Source organism: Sceloporus occidentalis, unplaced genomic scaffold (assembly GCF_023333645.1).
Source record: "Sceloporus occidentalis isolate IW3139 unplaced genomic scaffold, rSceOcc1.0.p SCAF_4, whole genome shotgun sequence".
Classification (NCBI taxonomy): Eukaryota; Metazoa; Chordata; class Lepidosauria; order Squamata; family Phrynosomatidae; genus Sceloporus; species Sceloporus occidentalis.
In genome coordinates this window covers 134,184,546-134,204,982 of record NW_028316984.1, presented here as the reverse complement: position 1 = coordinate 134,204,982, position 20,437 = coordinate 134,184,546, and the positions used below count along the sequence as shown (strand labels likewise).

The 20,437-nt window shown below is 39.7% G+C and overlaps 1 protein-coding gene across 3 annotated transcripts in view; it reads left to right on the top strand.

Annotated features, from left to right (window-relative positions):
- The window catches only part of AMBRA1 (autophagy and beclin 1 regulator 1), a 224,116-nt gene that overhangs the window by 170,127 nt on the left and 33,552 nt on the right, over positions 1-20,437 (top strand). For all 3 annotated transcript variants that reach the window (XM_089521544.1, XM_089521542.1, XM_089521543.1), the window contains 2 exons: positions 66-220; positions 18,068-18,207. In XM_089521544.1, coding sequence (XP_089377670.1) covers positions 66-220; positions 18,068-18,207 — 295 coding nt within the window. The remainder of the gene's footprint in view (positions 1-65; positions 221-18,067; positions 18,208-20,437) is intronic.

Below are 20,437 nucleotides of genomic sequence, written 5' to 3'. Positions count from 1 at the left end.
AAATGTGTGGCAGCCACAAGTGCTTTAATGGGGAAAGCAAAAACATGTTTGTGTTTCATCTCTAGGTCCCAATGCCATTTCTGTAAGCCTGTCCCCAATGGGCAGGTATGTCATGGTAGGATTGGCATCTCGACGCATCCTGTTGCACCCTTCCACAGAACATATGGTGGCTCAGGTGTTCAGGCTGCAGCAGCCACATGGAGGAGAAACCTCAATGAGGGTAAGTGGTATTGTTTGTTTCACCAGCCCTTTCTTTCTGTGTCTTTATCTGCTTCAGTTGTCCTACAATACAATCTTCTCATGTTTATTAGAAAGTATGGTGGACCCTTTGTATTTTCTGGGGTTTAGTTCCAGGACCTCCTGTGGATACCAAAATCTGTGGTTGCTCAAGTCTTATTAACTACAATAGCACAATAAAATGCTGTCCCCTATATAAAATGGCAAAATCAACTTTTGCTTTTTGGAATTATTTTTTATTTCAAGCCGTGAATAGTTGAATCCATGAATAAAAAATCAATTCTGCTTGTCCATGGATTATTGGATGGCTTTGGAGAAATCATTATCTTTCATTAAAAGAGAAACTGTTGTGTTCAAGAAGAATGAGATGCTGCTTGTAAAGTACTATATTAATAAATAATATTTCTTCGGTCCAGACGTTATCTACATGATATGATCTACTTTCAGATTCTACATTTGTAACCGGTGTTGCTTTCATCATAGGGCAATTAATAAACGTAGATTGTGAGCCCTTCGGTGTCAAGGAATTATGTCTCAGTATACTTGCCTCTTATTCAGAGCTCTTAAGATAAAGGAGGCTATAAATCTTAACTAAAAGTTGCCAGAACTAGCCTGAACAAGCCAATTGATTAAATGATAAATTGCCTGAATACTTAAAAAGTATTCAGGACAAAGTTTTTTTAATTGTTTATGGGTTTAATAATGATATAAAGACCTGGACATGAAGATTAGTTTAGTCCCATCCAGAGATATTAAAACGCTGCTATTGTGTACCTTCAAGTTACAGTGACCCTAAGGCAAGCCTATCACAGGGTTTTCTGAGGCTGAGTCCATGACTTGCCAAATATCATCCAGTGAGTTTCCATGGCTGAACACAGATTCAAACTCTGATCTCCAGAGTCATAATCCAGCACTCAAACCACTACACTACATTGGTTCCCCAGCAAATATGCACAGCTAAGAAGCAGAGGTGGCAAAAGGAAGAGCTATGGGTATGGAATAGACAGAAGTTAATGAAAGATGACTTGGTGCAGTTTAGGTACCCTTGTCATTCTTTAAATGCCTTTCACCTTTGGCTGTCATCTTCAATAGTAACTTCTAAAAAATAAATTCAGATAGAAAAGTTGTGCTATGTGGTTATTCTTGTATTTACCCAAGAATTGTCTTGCTGAATTGTTAACAGAATCAGTGAAATTCGTGTGTATTTACATCAACCTTGCCAGATGTACAGAGTGATTCAAAAGAATATGGTGCAAAAGTAAAACTTGTTACCAGTTTTGCACCATTATTTTTGAATTATCTTGTATTTATTCCTCCCTCCATGAGTGTGAGTCTTTTGGTTGCAGAAGCATTTAAAAGTCACAGTATAGAAAGTTCTGTATTATGCACCTGATAAATTTGTCTTTGGACCCGAACAGACAGGCCAAAATAAAGCTGCTTCGGGTCACTTTGGAGATATGCTGTTTAAATGACACACACATCTTAGGAGTCCAGAAGCTGCGCCAAAGCTGTGCTCCAGTCATTAGGACTGGAGCGTTGCTTCTGGCCTCTTAAGACACATGCATTATTTAAACAGCCTATCTCCAAAGTGACCCGAAGCAGCTTTATTTTGGCCTGTCTGTTTGGGCCCTTAGTATCCTAAAATACTCCTGTCCTTACGAATAAAAGGACTTCTCAACACTTTATGCCTGAATACTCAAAGCAAAAGAAATAAGAGCTTTTGTTGGGTTATTCTTTGCTGGTGAATTTAGTAATGATAGAGTTATTGATGTTTAATTCTAGCCATCCATGACTCAAATAATTCTTATTCAGGTTTTCTTTCTTTCTTTATTAATTCTAATTGATTTCATTTTCAGCTTGTTTTGAGCAGGAGTCTGTTCACTGCCATTGTTTGAGGTGTTTTTTTACTACTCTTGCATTTGATGTCACAATGCTTTGCAGTCAGTCAGATTTGACTGTGTGGTATCATTGCAGACAAACACTTGATGTAAAGCAAGCATAGTGCTGCCTAGATAGTCAAAAGAGTGATCTTCACTAGTCATAAATATGATGAGGTCAGTGGGGGTAGAAAGAGGCTCTTCAGTCCATTCCTCACAGAGGTCTTGCATAGAACCCCCCCCCCCCCAAAAAAAAATGAAACCTTTTAGCTGATTTTGGATGTTGTCACCACCACTCTTTCAGGTCAGTCCTAGTTCTCTTCAGATTCCTGGTCCTAAGGGTGGGGATAACTTAACTAAATAGCCTTGAAATAACCCCAAGAAGTTTAGTTACATAGTGTTACAGCTGAGATTGGGGGGAAATGCCTTCCTCGCTAGTCATGGTCTCTCTTTTGAATCTACTCTGGCAACATTGTTCATCCTGCTTTGGGAAATGAAGGGAACATACCAGCTTCTTAAATTCTGGTTGGTTGCTTTTATGTCACTTGGGAATCTATTGTTAGTCTGCCAGTAATGCAGAGGAATTAGTACCTTGGAACTGCTTACTAAACGATTTGGAAGCATTTCCAGTAGTCTCAGTTTCACCAGCTAAGAAACTATTCCTTGGAACTTTTCGTTAGTTCCAGTATTATATTTTCCATTTGCAGCCATTTGATCATACTAATTTGTTCATGTTATCCTGGCAGGTATAAATATATCCTCTGTTGTGTTATACAACTGCTGTGATTTGTAATGATTTTAGAGATTGAATAGAATAGTTTAGAGTTATATAGGTTTTCCTTGAGATTTAGACTATTAATTAAAATATTTTCTGAGAGACGTTAGTATAAAATAGTCCCATTTATAGGTAATCTGTAGAAAAAAAATTGCCTGGCACCATAGATTAATTTTACAGATAAATTATTGGATTTAGCCTGTTTCTTTTTTTCTCTCTTATTGAGATTAATCTTATTTTCTTTTTTTTATTAATTTAGCATCTTACGCTTATTTTGAATCTCCCTTGAGGTTTTCTTATATTTATAAGGTTTTCAATTTATTACACAAGTGTAAGACCTGCACTAAAAGCCAGCATTGTGTAGTGGTTTGAGTGTAGTCTTTGACTCTGGAGACCAGGTTTTGATTCCTGCTCAGCCATGGAAACCCACTGGGTAACCCTGGGCAAGTCACACAATCATAGCCCCATGATAGATTCACCTTAGGGTTGCCATTAGAACAACAAAAGCCACACTAGTTCATTGTTCCTTATGGAAGGAGTCTTACCCACACTTTCTTCCCATTTCATTGAACTGAGTAAAGTTCAGATTCTACTTGTGGAACTTGATTCAGCATACTGTCATCTGTTATTGTACTGTGATGAACCACACTTCAACAGTAGTGTATGTACTTTTATGCCAAATTCCAGTCTGGATTTAGCCTGTATCTCTTCCCTGTCTCAGCTATAAGTCTGTGTAGTGATTAATTTGTGTTATACTACTTTCCCAAAAGAATTATTTTTTACTCCCCAGCTTTTCATATTCTTTTTATTTGAGCCTAGTTTCTATTCTTTAAAATGTGAAGAATCTTTTTACTTTCAGTAATATGCTCCAGCTTTTCCACTTTTTCAGATGATTAACTAATGTTAAAAACAATTGCTATGAAGCTCAGTACCCTCTGTCTCAGTTGCCTGGCTTGTCTATTAAAGTCTTTTGGTGTTTTAGTCCAGTAGTCTGTGACAATGTCATGTTTGGGCGAATCTGAATGACTGTTCCAGATTTCACATGTCATAGTATCAAGTTTTCCTCTGAAATTTTGCTCTGCTTCATTAACCTGCTGTTTAATCACTTCTTTTGCAATCAAAAGACCTGTCAAAGAAATGGAAACACAGTAAAATTGTAGTTTGTTTTTAATGATAGTGTTTCATCTTGAAAATAAAAAAGCAAACTGATAATTTGTATATCTTCTTAAATGATGAGAAGTGTGTATATGGATGTGCATTTACTCACAAGCTGCTTTGAAGTAAAATTAAAATATCTATTAAAGCTGTCCCCCCCCCCGCCCCGCCCCAGCAAATCACCACTTACTTCAGATGATTAGACATGCTATTACAGTCTGGTGGATGAGATGTACTGTAGTGGACATTTGTTTGGGAATTTTGGATCTTTTGCGGATATGATTTTTTTTTATTATGCTTTCAATTGTAGAAGTGTGAGATATATAGGTTAGGCTTGAAATATTTTATAATATGTCAGAACAGTGGCCTTTATCATTTTTATCACTTGCCTGTTTCCCATAGGTGAAGAATTAAAGGAGAACTAGTCTCCATGTTCTATATGAAAGTCAAAAATGTTATTTCTTTAAAAGCCCAAGGCGTTTCAGCCTTGTCACCATTCATAGTAAATGTGTTTTTGTTTATTTTAGAATAACCCCTGAAGAAGGCCAGTTGGTCAAAAAACCTAAACACATTGGGCTTTTAAAGAAATAAACATTTTTGACTGTCATATTATTATCGCCTTTTGTTCTTCCCACATAGATGACCAAGAATGCCATACAGGTGAGCATATGGAATTCCACACTGTCAAGTGATCACCCTGATGAAAGAGGGACAAATAGTTCATTTGCCTGTTTAGTTGTTTTTTGAGTCAGCTGCACATGAAGCAAAGCCCTTTCTTCCCCAGCTGTACTTTAAGGAACTACAGAATAGTCCAAGCCTCCTCTACAACCTGCACAGTGTCTTTGATGAATATGTATGAAGGATACGTGAGCAAATCTAGCCCCAAAATGTAGAGGGCTGATGGAGGGTGTGTGGTGTTCTCTCTGGTGTCCTGGGGAATGGGTTGAATGTGTTACAGCTCAGAGTTTAACTGATAAATACCGTAGTTTGATTGTTTCACTACTTACACAAAGTTGATAAGTTCAAACTTGTTTAGCTATAGAATGTATTTGCTCCTCCTGAGATTGTTGCATAGCACATGCACACCTTAGTGGTTTTACATGTGCTTTTATACTGAACTACACTTTTCTCCAATAAAGAAAGCTTATTGTAGCTAGTGGATACAGAACTTGGGACAGTCAAACATAAATCTGTTTGAACAAGATCCTGTCCTTCAAAGTGGAAGTCCTTCCCATCTTCCTTTAGAGTGCAAGTGGAAGGTTTCTTCCTTCTCTACAGCTTTCATCCTTGGCTGACTATAAGTTCAGCTGTCAAGCTTACCTGGGGTATGTATGCACAATTCTTGGCTCCTTGTATTGGTTTGGGAGATAGGTTTTCACATTATGTACGTGCACACATACACAGACACCAACTCTCTCTGTCAGGGCTGAAAGGTCTGCTTCTGGTAAGCCTATCCTGCTTGATATGCTGGTTCAGCATTTTATTTGTTTGACTAAAAATATTAATAGAACACTTTCATTTTGATGATGTAAGCCACCTTAAGAACTCTATTATGTGGTGACCCACAAAAACTGACAATGATCAATATGTTTTGAGGTTTCTCAAGCCAAATAGAAGCTTTATCTGTCCCCCTCTGATTATTCCTAGTTCAATCAATATTTCAAAAATCTATCTGAGAAACACAGTACAGGTTAACTCTCCCTTATTTGGAATTCAGAAATCCAGAATACTTCAAAGCCAAAACTTTTTTCATGGGTGGCTGACATAGTTACACCTTTGCTTTCTGATGGTTCTATCTACACAAACTTTATTTCATGCACAAAATTATTTAAAATATTGTATAAAATATTTAATATGTGTATAAGATGTATATGAAACAAACATATTTTGTGTTTAGACTTATCTCCTCATGAACATATATGCAAATACAGGTATTCCAAATTTGAAAAAAAAATCCAAAAAACTCCTGATCCCAAGCATTTCAGATAAGGGATATTCAATCTGTAGTAGCAGTCAAACAATTTGCCCAACCTGTATGCTACAGAGTTTCCTTTTTGAGGTAACTTATGGGGTCGCCATAAGTTGACAGATGACTTGAAGACACATACTCACATGCTGACACTTTAGTGACTGAGTTACTTAGTCATTAGTGGATCCAAATGCAAAATTCTTCATTGTGACAGGAACAATAAAGAATACAGTGCGCCCGCATGATATGCGGGCGCACTATACACGGTTTTCAGCATACGTTGAAAGGCGCATGGGGTGGCGCATCCCATTCGGATGAAAGGGGCACGCACCCAGGGTGTGCACGCGCTGCCACATGCACGAGCCTCATTCACTTGAATGGGGCTTGCACATGCACAGTATTTGGATTACGCAGGGGGTCTGGAATGGATCCCCCGTGTAAGCCAAGGGCGGACTGTACCAGTTTATATTGATAAGCTATTTGCATGTGTATTGTTGAAGATGCCAGCCACAGATGCTGGTGAAACATCAGGAAGAAACTCTTCTACAACATGGCCACATAGCCCAAAAAACCCACCAAAAACTAAGAACAGAGTTCATTTAATTATTTGATTTATAACCTACCTTTCTCCCAGGTCTGGGATGCAAGGTAGTTTCCAGCATAACTTTTAAAAGCTTCCAATAAACAAAACTTCAATAAATTACACATATTTAAAGGTACCTATTATTAAAAATAATTATATTATATCATTCAAAAACCAAATTAAAAAAACCTTTAAATTCCACACAAATAATAAGTAAGCACTAAAGCTTATGTTAAAGCCCACTGCATCCAGTTTAAAAATTACATATATAATAGATGTAACTTATTGCATGTGTAGAAAGATTTTTGCATTCCAACAGGACAATAGGGAGAACCTAACTTAGCCTAAACTCCCTTTACAGTTTCACAAGCCAAAACACAACTCCCTGTCCACTGTCATAGAGAATTCTACCCAATTATATAACATCATTTATCTAGACCAAGGGTCCCTAGCCTTTTTGACTCACTGAGCTCTTATTTCTATGGCAGGGTCCCTAAGAGGCCTACCCTATGTCTTACAAGTTAATGGTGTTTAGGGGTGTGTGTGTATGAATATATATTTATTCTTTAATTTCATTCAATTTTTATTTCTTTAATTTCCCTGGTGCAGCCACGGAACCCCAGGGCTCCTCAGAGCACGGGTTGGGAATCCCAGAGCTAGACTGGTTTTTTTTTGGAGGGGGGGTTGGTATGAGAACTTCACAGAATGCTGCTTTCAAAACTAGAAATTTTCAAATAGTACAGCTCTAAAAAGTAGTCCAGCAAGGCTAGTATCCAACTGAGCTGTACTAATACAGTAAAATTTCCCTTTTCAACTGAAAATGTACACTCTGAAAGGTGTCTATCTTTCGTCTCAGTGTGCTAGTTCCTTTTCACAGTAACTAAAAAGCCTCCAGTTAGAAAGTTAATCTTTTGGTTTTGGCTTGCATAGGAAAGCAGAATTAGACAATGTGTGTAGATTCATAAAACTTTCCTTCATAAGGAAGGGTCACTAAATTCAGAAGATAAAAATGAAATGTAAAAAGAACAGGAGAACAAGGGATCAGGCCTACAATCCAAATCCCCACATGATTCCCTTTTTATATTAATCCATTTTACTAAGTACAGTATATTGCTCCTATGTATTTGAGAAAGACTTGAAGATGGGGAACATGTGATTGTTGGATTGCAACTGACTAGGGTTCATGCAATTCACAACATCTGGAGAGCCTCACATTTTTACCCCTGATTGGCATGCAGAGCTAAAGAGTTTCATTCTCCAGTTTAAAAGAATAGTTAATGCTAATTGTCAAGCCTACTGACCATTACCCCTTCTTTTGGTTCATGTGGGAACCAATGATACCACAAGTCACAGCCTTCAGAATATCATAAGGGATTATGAGGCTTTGGGTAGGAGGTTGAAAGAGATGGATGCACAGGTTGTCCTCTCATCTCTTCTCCCAGTTGAAGGGCATGGTCCAGGAAGGGAGAAGAAAATAATGGCTGTAAATAACTGGCTCCATACATGGTGCCGCCAAGAACGGTTTGGATTCTTGGATCATGGACTGAGGTTCCAAGAGGAAGGACTTCTTTATTATTATTATTATTAATAACCTTTATTTATGAAGCGCTGTAAATTTACACAGCACTGTACATACAATCTTTTTAGTTAGACGGTTCCCTGTCCTCGGGCTTACAATCTAAAAAGACATAACACAGAAGGAGAAGGGAGTGGTGGAGGGAAAGGGTAAGAGGTCCAGCAGTTCTTCTCTACCTCCAAGGCCTGGACCAAGGCAGATGGACTGGAGGGAGGGCTTGGCTTCATAATAGATGGTTAATCATTTTCCAGGGAAAATACATACTCTCAAGTAGGATAATGCATATACAGTACATAGCAATACAGGAAATGGTTTGATAAACAGACAACAAAAGAAAACCAAATAGCAAGCGACAATTATGCAATGCCTGGGAAGGCTACTCTGAACAGGATGGTTTTCAACTCCGTTTTGAAGCTGGTGAAAGACGTGATGGCTCTTGCTTGTGGGGGAAGAAGGTTCCAGGAGTGAGGGGCAGCAAGTGAAAAGGGGCGAATCCGGGATGGGGCAGAGGAAATCCTGGGCTGAGACAGCAGACCTTGACTACCAGAATGGAGGGCCCTGGTGGGAAGGTGAGGAGAAAGAAGGTCTGATAAGTAAGGAGGGGCCAGTCCATGGAGGGCTTTAAATGTCGACAGCAGGAGCTTGTACTGAATACGGAAAGGGAGGGGGAGCCAGTGAAGGGATGCCAACACAGGAGAGATGTGGTCAGAGCGGTGGGTGGAAGTGATAATGCGTGCAGCTGAATGCTGGACAGTGATTAAAGGACGGAGGTGAGAAAGAGGAAGCCCAGCCAGGAGGACATTACAGTAATCAAGTCGTGAGATCACTAGGGCATGGGCCAGGATCTTGGCAGTAGAGGCGGAGACATATGGTCGGATTTTGGCAATATTGTACAAAAAGAATCTACAAGCCTTGGCTGTGGTCTGGATCTGAGGGATACATGACAGAGAAGAGTCAAAGATAAAACCAAGACTGCGGGCTTGCTGGACTGGTTGAATAGAAATGTTGTCCACAGAGACAGAAAAGGAGTGTTGAAGGGTGGGCTTAGGAGGAAAGACAAAAAGGATGGGTTGCATCTCATGCCAGTTGGCAGAAACGTTTTTGTCAATAGTCTCAAGAATTTGATCAGGAGGGCTTTAAACTAAGTTACGTGGGGGAGGGAGACAAAAGGGATGGAGAAAATAGCCAAACTGTCATAGAGGAAACAAGACAAACAGTATAAGGACCCCACAATGGGAGAAAAAATGTTTGCACAGGCAGCAAGTAAATGGGGCCCGTGGTCTGCGATGCCTCTACACTAATGCACAGAGCATGGGAAATAAGCAAGATGAACTTGAACTCCTAGTACAGCAAAGCAAATATGATATAATAGGCATCACTGAAACCTGGTGGGATGAGTCTCAAGAATGGAATGTGGAAATAGAGGGGTATAACCTTTTTAAGAGAAATAGGCCAAACAGGAAAGGAGGAGGAATAGCACTATATGTCAGAGATATTTACACCAGTGAAGAGATCCAGGACATCAATCATGGAAGCCAGGTGGAGAGCATCTGGATAAGAATCAAAGGAGAGGGAAACAACAAGGATGTTATTGTGGGAGTCTACTACAGACCCTCCAGTCAGCCGTAGGAATTGGATGATGCCTTTCTAGAACAGATGACTACACACTCAGAAAGGAGAGATGTAGTGATGGGCGACTTCAACTATCCTGATATTTGCTGGAAGTCAAACTCAGCCAAATCCTCAAGGTCTAGCAAATTCCTTACTTGCCTTGGAGACAGTTTCATTGTCCAAAGGGGGGAAGAGGCAACAAGGGGGTCAGCTATTTTGGATCTAATCCTAACCAACAAGGATAACCTAGTTAGTGGAGTGCAAGGGGTGGGATCCTTAGGTGGAAGTGATAATGTATTCCTGGAGTTTGTTGTACAATGGAAAGGAGAAGCCAGGCATACTCAGACATGTATTCTAGATTTTAGAAGAACGGATTTTAGTAAACTTAGAGAAATACTGGGGTTGATCCCACGGTCAGGAATACTAAAAGATAAGGGAGTTCAAGACAGATGGGAGTTTCTCAAAAGGGATATACCGAAGGCACAATTTCAAACAGTTCCAATGAGGAAGAAAAATGGGAGGTGTCTCAAGAAACCAGGATGGATGACAAAGGAACTTTCAACTGAGCTAAATTTTAAACAGAACATGTAAAAGAAATGGGAAAAGGGGGAAATCATGAAAAAGGAATTCAAACAAATAGCAGGCACGTGTAGGGATAAAAACACAAAAGCTAAAGCGCAGAATGAACTCAGGCTTGCTAGAGAGATTAAAAAGAATAAAAAGGGATTTTTTGGATATGTCCGCAGCAAAAGGAAGAAGAAGGAAATGGTAGGGCCACTGCGTGGAGAAGATGGCAAAATGCTAACAGAAGACAGAGAAAAGGCAGAATTACTCAACACCTTCTTTGCCTCAGTCTTCTCAGAAAAGGAAAAGGGTGTTCAACCTGAGGATAATGGAGCAGAGGACAGAATAGGGGAATTTCAGCACAGAATAAGTAAAGAGATAGTAGAGGAATACCTTGTTAATCTAAATGAATTTAAGTCTCCAGGACCAGATGAACTACATCCAAGGGTATTAAAAGAACTGGCAAATGTAATATTGGAGCCATTGGCAATAATCTTTGAAAACTCCTGGAGAACAGGAGAAGTCCCAGCAGACTGGAGGAGGGCAAACGTTGTTCCCATCTTCAAAAGGGGGAAAAAAAGAGGATCCCAACAATTATCGCCCAGTTAGTCTGACATCAATCCCAGGAAAGATTCTGGAGCAGATCATTAAACAGAGAGTCTGTGAACATCTAGAAGGCAATGCCATAATCACAAAAAGTCAACATGGGTTTCAGAGAAAGAAGTCATGCCAGAGAAATCTAATCTCTTTCTTTGATAAAATTACCAGCTTGGTAGATGAAGGGAATGCTGTGGATATAGTATATCTTGATGTCAGTAAGGCCTTTGACAAGGTTTCCCATGACATTCTTGCAAACAAGCTTGTAAAATGTGGGCTAGACAAAGTAACTGTTACATGGATTTGTAACTGGTTGACTGGCCGAACCCAAAGGGTGCTCAACAATGGCACTTTTTCATCCTGGAGAGAAGTGACCAGTGGAGTCCCACAGGGCTCTGTCCTGGGCCCAGTGCTATTCAACATCTTTATCAATGACTTGGATGACAAAATTGGGGGCATACTTATCAAATTTGCAGATGACACCAAATTAGGAGGAGTAGCTAATATCCCAGAGGACAGGATCAACATTCAAAATGACCTGAATGAACTAGAAAGCTGGGCCAAAGCTAACAAAATGAAATTCAACACGGAGAAATGTAAGGTACTTCACTTTGGGTGGAAAAATGAAATGCACATATGGGTGACTCCTAGGTGAATGAAACTACGTGTGAAAGGGATCTGGGAGTCCAAGTAGATAAAAACATTACATATTAAAAATTAAAATGTATTAAAAACTCTATGCAAACCTTAAAATCTGACTTGCAACATTTAAAAGCCCATCCCTTGTCAGTTTGAAAATGCCTGACAGCACAATAGTGTTTTTACCTGCCACTGAAAGGATAGAAGGGATGAGACCATCCTGGACTCTCTAGGGAGGGAATTCCATAGCTTGGGAGCTGCCACTGAGAAGGCTCTTTCCCTTGTTTCCACCAAAGAGCCAGAGAGGGTGGAGGGATAGAGAGAGAGGCATATTAACAAGCTGGAAGGTGTCCAGAGAAGGATAACAAATAGGCTCAAGGTTCTGGAAACCATGCCTTACAGAGGAAAACCTTAGGGAGCTAGGTATGGTTAGCTTGGAGAAGAAAAGACTGAGATGTGACATGGTAGCTGTCTTTAAATATCTGAAAAGATGTAATGTAGAAGATGAAATGAGCTTGTTTTCTGCTGCTCCATAGTCTAGAACACGAACCAATAGATTCAAATTACAAACAAAAAGATTCCACCTAAACATTAGGAAAAACAGCTTTATTGTAATGACAGTGGAATGGACTGCCTCAGAATGTAGTAGACTCAACCTCTTAGTAGATTTTTGAACAAAGGTTGGATAGGTATTTTTCAGTGGTATCTTTCAGCAGTGCTTTAGTTGCATATTCCTGCGTGGCGGGGAGATGAGCTAGATGGTTCTTGGAAACTATGTTATAGCTAGGTTCAGACTTGAAATGTAATGAATATTAATTTCATCCTTAGGAGCCATGATTTGAATAAGGACTGATCTTGAACCTTAGGAAATCAATAAGACGGGTGAGGCAAAGCCAACTTCAAATCTAAAATGGATGTCTGCATTGTTTGGCCAACACAGCTAAAAGTACAGCAGTATGAATATTAATAACTGCTTAGATGTGTTCTGAATGAGTGCTGCATAATTATGTGTATGCTCATTGATTCTGTAATATTCACTTAAACTGGGATGACAGTTGTGCGGGCCATGGCCTGTATGTGTCCTAGGGAGGTTCCTGTGCAATCATTGCCCCCTCTGACTCTCCCAAATCCCCAATTTAAAAACAGTGGCTGAAAACACAGAGTTTTATTCTTAAATGCTGTTTGGAGAGGGGGTGTGACCTGAAACAGTTAACAGCATCTAAAAAGAGCAAATGGAAGTTACTAGAATGTCAGTTCTGATTTTGGAAAATGGCAGCTTGCAGCCCACAGGTGTTATGAACAACTAGAAAATGGCACCGTGAACTTTTGTGTATTCCAACCCATGATACAGATCAGGGGTGGTGAACCTATGGCCCTCTTAAGTTCTGATGAACTACCATTTCCATCATGCCCCTGATTCCACCAGCCAGGCGCATGAGGGCTTGATTGTAGCTCCTCCCCTTATGGTGATGCTACATAAGTGGGGGCTACAACCAAGCCCTCATGATCCTGGCTAAAACTTTTTTTTTTTAAAAAAGGCTGGCATCTTGTTAGTGAGTTACAATGGTATAAAACCAACTCATGCAATAACTACTTCCCCTCCCCACCCCCCAAACTCACCTTTTCTCTGCAGCAATCCTCCCAACCCATCCATTTCTTGGCTGATGGAGGAGAGAGGAAGTAGCAGAGAAGAATTTAGCTGAGAAGAACCTGTTATTGAGAGGAACATCGTAATAGTCACCCCCTGGGCCATCATAGGGGTACTCCAGAGGCCCTGAGGGCAATGTTGTTGTTGTGTGTCCAGCTGTAGGTAAATAGCTGGACATTTCTCTGCCACTATACTAGCTCTACTGGCCAGGAAACTGCTGAAGTGGGGGGATGCTACAGCAGTGAAAAGATAAGTTTTGGGGAGGGGGCTGGAAGGAAGATGTAATGTGTTTTACATGTGTGCAATATCACCCAGTCCATGATCCTGGCCAGAGTTTACTACTGACCTGTCAACTGTTAAATTTACTTGAGTTACCTGTAAGTAAATTCTAAGGGGAAACATCTAGTGTCCCGTCTGAGGACCAGACCAGATAATTAGGGAGATGCTTTTAATTGTATAGCAGGAAATTAGAAGAGAATTAACAAGGACTAGTTTTTGCAGGAATAAATAACAGTGCACCTTCCACAGACAGAATGACTGTGCTTATTTAAAAAAACAACAGCCACTTTCCTGCTCTTTTCGCTTAGTGACCTTACACTACAAGTTAAGGAGTACTGGTAAAATGAGAACTGAAAATCAGAAAGGAAAGGAATCAATCCGTTTTCCAGATTAGTTTATCTATAAACTAGGCAATGCCCATTGAGGGATAAGCATAGTGAAAAAACAGCAGAAAATATAAAGATAATGGCTATCAGATGACAGAAGATGGATATTGGGGCAGCTCAAATAGGAATGGGAATTGAGCCTAACATGACTTTGCCTCAAGCTACTGCTGATCTCTAGTAAATTGTTCTTACTGTCACCAATCTTGAATAGACTATTCAACACAAAAATACATTTACTGGCAAAAATGTGATTGTTTCTTAGTTTTTGGCCTTTAACTGTTTGTGACCTAGACCTTTGAGTTCCTTGCTTAATTGTCAAGATATAGAAAGCAGCACAAATTTAGCATGGTAAAATTATGGCCAAATTTACAGACACAAAAGATGTGCTTACAGCTGTCATGTCTTCTTTTCCTTCCAGCCAGCTGGGCCTCAGTAGAGTAATATACAAGACCAAAAGTCAATGATATGCTGTCGACATAGTGATATGTTATGCATTTGCTCAGAAGTTTCTGGCCGTGATATATAAATGAAGAAAAGAGCTGAAAATTCTTAGTCTCTATAAAGTAGAGATGAAGAATTATAACTATTTTTTTAAAAAAACACTAAGTCAGTGTCCTTGTACTGTAGCACTTTCTGAGTCAGTCTAAAAGTACACAGTGGATAGCATAACAGGAAATCACAGTGGACCTTCCTTTGACAATAATAAAGAACTATTTTAATATATATATTATTGGTCCCTTGAAATCATTATCCACTGCGGAAGACTATCCTAGTATTGCAGATTGTGTCTGTTAAAGTGTACAATGAGTGTAAACCATTAGCTCAAAACTGAGAACACATCCATTGGGCACTCCTGAGGACAGTCAAGAACCATTGGATAAAGGAATATTATATATGTTTAATTTATTGTTCACATTGTAGATGAAGTATTTTAGCATTTTACTTTAAGACTCTATTTTAAATCTCCAGTTCTACTGATAAATATGGGTTTTGTTTAGTCAGGGCCTGATATTGTGCCAACCTTAAAAACATCTCTTTATATTATAAGCTATAGAAGTTAAGGATTTGATTTTTTTTTCCCCTATGACCATCAAAAACACCTGGGGAAGAAATGATACCCCATGAAGTCATTACCTTAGATGTTGATTTAACATCTAAGTCAATCTCTACATGTATAACAATGTGCATCATATCATTACTTCTGGTTCATTCTCTGATCTCCAAGCTGTGGTTATACTGTTATCCCAGAACAGGAGTTTGCTGTCTCCGGTGTGCCTATGCCAACCAAACAGACACACCAGAGAGGGGAAATTTTTTGTTGTTGTTGTGTGTCTTCAAGTCATTTCTGACTTATGGCAACCCTAAGGTTTTTTCTTGGCAAGATTTCTTCAGAGGAGGTTTTCCATTGCTTTCCCCTGAGGCTGAGAGCATATCTTGCAGAAGGTCAATCAGTGGGTTTTGTGGCCAGACTGGGAATCGAACCCTGGTCTCCAGAGTCCTAGTTCAACATTGAAACTATTATCCCACAATTACAACTATTTTATTTACTGCAGCACATAAAGGTGTCTGGTATTAAAAGCCACAAAGGAAAACAACAGGCATCTTAAGCATTTATTCATTTCTATATGGAAATCACAAAACACTATATTTCTGCGTTGCAACTATGTCACTAATAAGCAGGTCACATTTCTTGAGCATGCATACAAGTATATCCTAATCAGCTATTTACTTGTTGCTACTTCATTAGCATGTTAAGGCTCCACTGGGGAGTGTTTTTAGTTTTAAAATGAGGGGTATGCTACAAATGGTCACAAACTCTCTATGACATTTGGGGTTGCCATAGATTATTAGCCATCTTCTACATGTATGATGACCTTATCTTGCATTATCGCCTATCTGTTACATTCCATTCCCCATTGCCTTGTCAAGGTGATATGGCCCAGGGACATTAGGTACATTAAGTGGACTCTTTCTGGGGGCTTGGTGCAAGGTACAGCAGGCTAGAGCAAACTAACTTCTTTCTATCCATGTCAGCAATTTTATTTTCCATACTGGGATCCCAGTTTCTCCCAGTTTACCTTATCAATACCGGATAAAATGTAAAATTGAGCCTCGCCTTACGCAGGGATCTGTTCCGGGACACACACACACCCCCCCCCCCCCACGTAAGGTGAATTTTGCCTATGCTTGAGCCCCATTCAAATTAATGGGGCTTGTGCATGCGGCGGTATGCTAGTGGCTCAGTAATCTTTCCCCACATAATACAAGGGAAGTGGAAGTGGAAGACATGTTTCCTTTTCTGTTTGCTTGTTTGTTTAAGGGAAAGGATGTCTATATCTGTTGAGGATTTTTTTGTTTTGTTTTTAATATCATTAAACATACATAGCTGACTAGTAAGTAGAGATGAGTTGCTGCTTATCATCACTGATAATATCTATAGTAAACTAAAATTATTATATCCTATCGATAGTAACCTACATATTATCTGTAGTAACCTATAGATTTCCATGGCATTTTTGCACTCAGTATCTTATAAATTTGTTGTAGTCATGGGGATAAAAAAATCATTTCTCAGTGACAAAAATTGCACTGAAAAATGCTGCAGAAGTTTTTCTTTCAAGAAAGACCATGTGAATTCCTTGCAAGAACAAATCATTTATTGTTTTTAAAAGCCAGGTTTTCTTTTAAAAGATCCTGAGCAGTTATGACTGCAGTTAGTATATGTGAACGAAAGCACCAAGTAACTGCTGACAGTGTTCATTATGCCAATATTTTATCTGATAATTTCAAAACCCACATGCACAGTCAACCCTTAATATTGTGCAGCAGTTTCCTATTTCTGTAGGATTTGGTAAATAGCAGGAGAAAGCAGAGCTCTAGATGAATAAAATTGATAGCTGACAGATAGGCTATCCAGGAGACATCCCCAATTTGATATCTTCCAGATATTTTGGACTACACTTCTGTCAGACCTATCAAGTTTGGCCAACGTTTATGTGTTATTGGCAATTGTAAACAAATGATTAGGAGCGTTGCTCCTAATTGCTACTTGCTGAGAAAGTCTCCTGATATATTTTGTCATTTCAGAGCCTTACAGATAGTTTCTAACAGTTAAGTATGTTGCAGTGATTGCAAGAGCTGGAGGCAAGCCCAGGAAACCTGTTTCGTTAGCCACCATTCTTTACCAAAAAGTAATAGACCAGGATAAACTACAGTATTGACTCATAAAATAAGTTTGCCGTTTAATCACTAGAGTGTTCTTTTCATTCTGTCACACTTCAGACAATGCTTATTTTGTCAAAAAATGCTGTTTTGCTCTTATAAACTCCTTCTTGTTATCATAACCCCATTAAAATTGGAGATCTTATAATTTCCATGACAACAGATGCTATTATCAACATACCTAAGATTGTTTGCTACTTAGTCAAGAGATGCAGACAATAGGCCAAATATGCTGAGATAGTTTAAGTATTGAGAACATGAGGGACTTGACAACCTCAGTTGACACTGAATTCCTTTGAATGTCACTTAACTTCACTGAGGAAAATAAAAAGCCAAAGAGCACTGATTAATATCTGACTTGCAAAGAAATCAAGGAAGAGTCATTTGATATTCTGCTAATGTTACCCTTGCAGGGCACAACTTTATTGCTGCATCATTCTTAATTCTTTATTGCTGTATCCATTAAATATTTGAATTTCAGTTCACTGTGCCAGACACACAGCAAAAGGGGTTTCCAGACTTAAAGATTGGAGGATGGGGGACCAAAATCAGGAAGTTGCAAAATATAGGTAAAAGTAGAAGCAGATTTAGAAAGCAATTTTTGTAACAGTTATAGTGCAATAAGATGTTATTCTGATAGTCCCTGTCTTTGATTCCTTGTTTCTGGCCTATCGTATTTCCTGATATCTGGTTCATACTAGCTTTTGCATTATGCCATCGTCTGCACAAGTAGAGAATGCCCAATAAGAACTAGTAGCAAACTGCAATTCCCACTATAATTTGGGTTGTTTTCTGATAGAGGCTGCTATGCAGAGGATTCTGTTAAAGTTATTTAATGTTCATGGTTCCTTATTCCTTATTTGTCTTTTATTTGATGAAAATGCATGTGAAAAATTGATTTGTTCTGCAAACTTGATTTACTGATTGTTTATTTTTATTTTCCTCACAGAGAGTATTCAACGTTTTGTACCCAATGCCTGCTGACCAAAGGAGACATGTCAGTATAAATTCTGCTCGCTGGCTGCCTGAGCCAGGTTTGGGATTGGCATATGGCACTAATAAGGGGGACCTGGTGATATGCCGGCCAGAGTAAGTGGAATACTATGAACATGACACCTTAACTTTCATTCTTTAACAAAAGTGAACTGTCATCAGTTTGTCTTCATTTATATTGAAACTTAGGAGGATTAGAGCTTTTTTCCTAATTAATATTTTGATTTGTGTTTCCTTTTAGAACATACAGTTGCCCCTCTGTTTTTCCAGACACCCCCCTGCAAAAATGGAAATCCACCTATATTAAAGCCCTATTGGCTTGAATGGCGGTGCACCCCCTCCCCCCCCCCCCCGGCGTGGGCACCAAGGCCGAGCTGCATTTCATAATTAGGGGGGAGTTCTTTGTGTCTGGTGATATAATGGCAGAAAGTGGGAGCCTTCAGTGGCATACAGTACTGTACTTATTTCTGAAGGTAATATTGGCCCTTCCAGAAGGGCACCCTAGTACGTACTCCGTACATACTAGGGTTGCCTGGGGGCGTCTCTTTTAGACGCCTCCAACCCTAGTACGTACACAGTACGTACAAAATGGCAGTGCCCATTCTACATGGGCGCCGCCATTAGAACATCACGGCCGCGCCGCCTCCAAACAGGGCGGTGCGGACATGATGTCCTGGCACCGCAGAAGGGCGCCTGTGGCACCCTTTCCACAGTGCAGGAAGGAGCTCCGAAACGGAGCTCCTTCCTTCATTTGTGTTGCTGGCATAGCTTTTACACGGCTGCGCCAGCAACACAAAAGAGAAAGGGGGCAAACCGTCCCTTTCTCTTGTTCCCCACCGCTGTTGGGGGGTCCTTGGGGCTTGAAGCCCCAAGGACACCCCTCTCCAGGCTGCAGGGAAGCGGCCTTTTGCCGCTTCCCGTGGCCTGGAAAAGCGGCAGATCGGGGCCTCAGGGCTGCCGCTGTGGCAGCTGAGGCCTCGATCCGTCGGGGAAAGGGGCTGGTACAGGCTGCCCCAAAGGGGCGGTCTGTAAACCACCATTGCTACTGGTTGCTGACATAGTGATTTGAGCACTGGACTATAACTCTGGATACTAGGGTTTGAATCACCCCTCAGCCATGGATGACCTCAGGCAAGTCACACATTCTCAGCCTCAGAAAACCCTATGATCAGATCACCATACATCACAAACTACTTGAAGGCACACAACAATAACAATTGAAGGCACATAACAATAACAACAAAGTGTTGCTAGCAGGGTTGTTAATAGAAGGAAGTTCTGCATTTGCACTCCTGCACTGTTTTTGCAAAACCATATTTTGGCCCTATTGAAGATCAGCTCATTTCGTAGCCTCTGGCTTCTTGTACCCTGTGTGTGTGAATTATTTTGCTTGTTGCTTTCTGTCCCCCTGGGAGATGTTAAAGCATTGACTAATGTGATGGTACTTGCTTGCAGCTAGACAATTCTGATGTCAATGAAGAAGTAAATGGGCAACTTAGCAACACAGTCTAATTTTCATGTTTCATGTAAAACCCTTGGGTCTTTGCAAATTTAAATCATTCCAGTATACTGAAGAGCAATCAGATACAGTAATGTGTATTTTGAACAGCTTTCCCCCTGAACCAAACATTTTTTCTGACTATGTTTGGCATTTACTAATTTAATTTAAATTACTAAATAATGTTAACGTATCATTACTTCTTTTTTAAAATAGTTATTGCTGATTGCTTATTTTAGACCAGAGATCTGTTTTGTTACTTTTCTGAAAAGATTCTGTAGACTGCCAATTACCAAATTCTTTCTGCTGCTTTTTAAATGTAATTGGGGTTATATTTATTTGTAGTTTTGGATGCCTGTTCTTTCTGCCTGTCTGGTTAGTTAGATAGTTATAGCATTTATCTGTTGCCTTCCAGCCTCCCAGGGCCTGTAAGTTGATATGTAACAGATAAAAATATTTAAAACATTAGATCCAGAAATCAAAACACAGACTAAAACAACTACTTAAAACTAGTTTACAAATCACTAGGCAGTTAAAACAAGAAGAATCATACATTGTTTTAGGAATCAAAAGAGTAACACGGTCTTGGCTGTCCATTGAAAAGGGATTCAGCCAGCTTGATTCCCCTTGGGGGAGACGTACCAATGGGGGGGGGGGGAACACATTAGCTTTGCTTTCCCCTGATGGATATGGAATATCTTATACCAGTTGTAAACATTCTGAATGGGCTCTTCTTTTTTCCTTTCTTTTTCATAAGATTGTCAACTGCCAAAAACTGGCACATTTTCATGGTGTAGGATTCTAAAGATGTCTGATTTATAGGCTTCT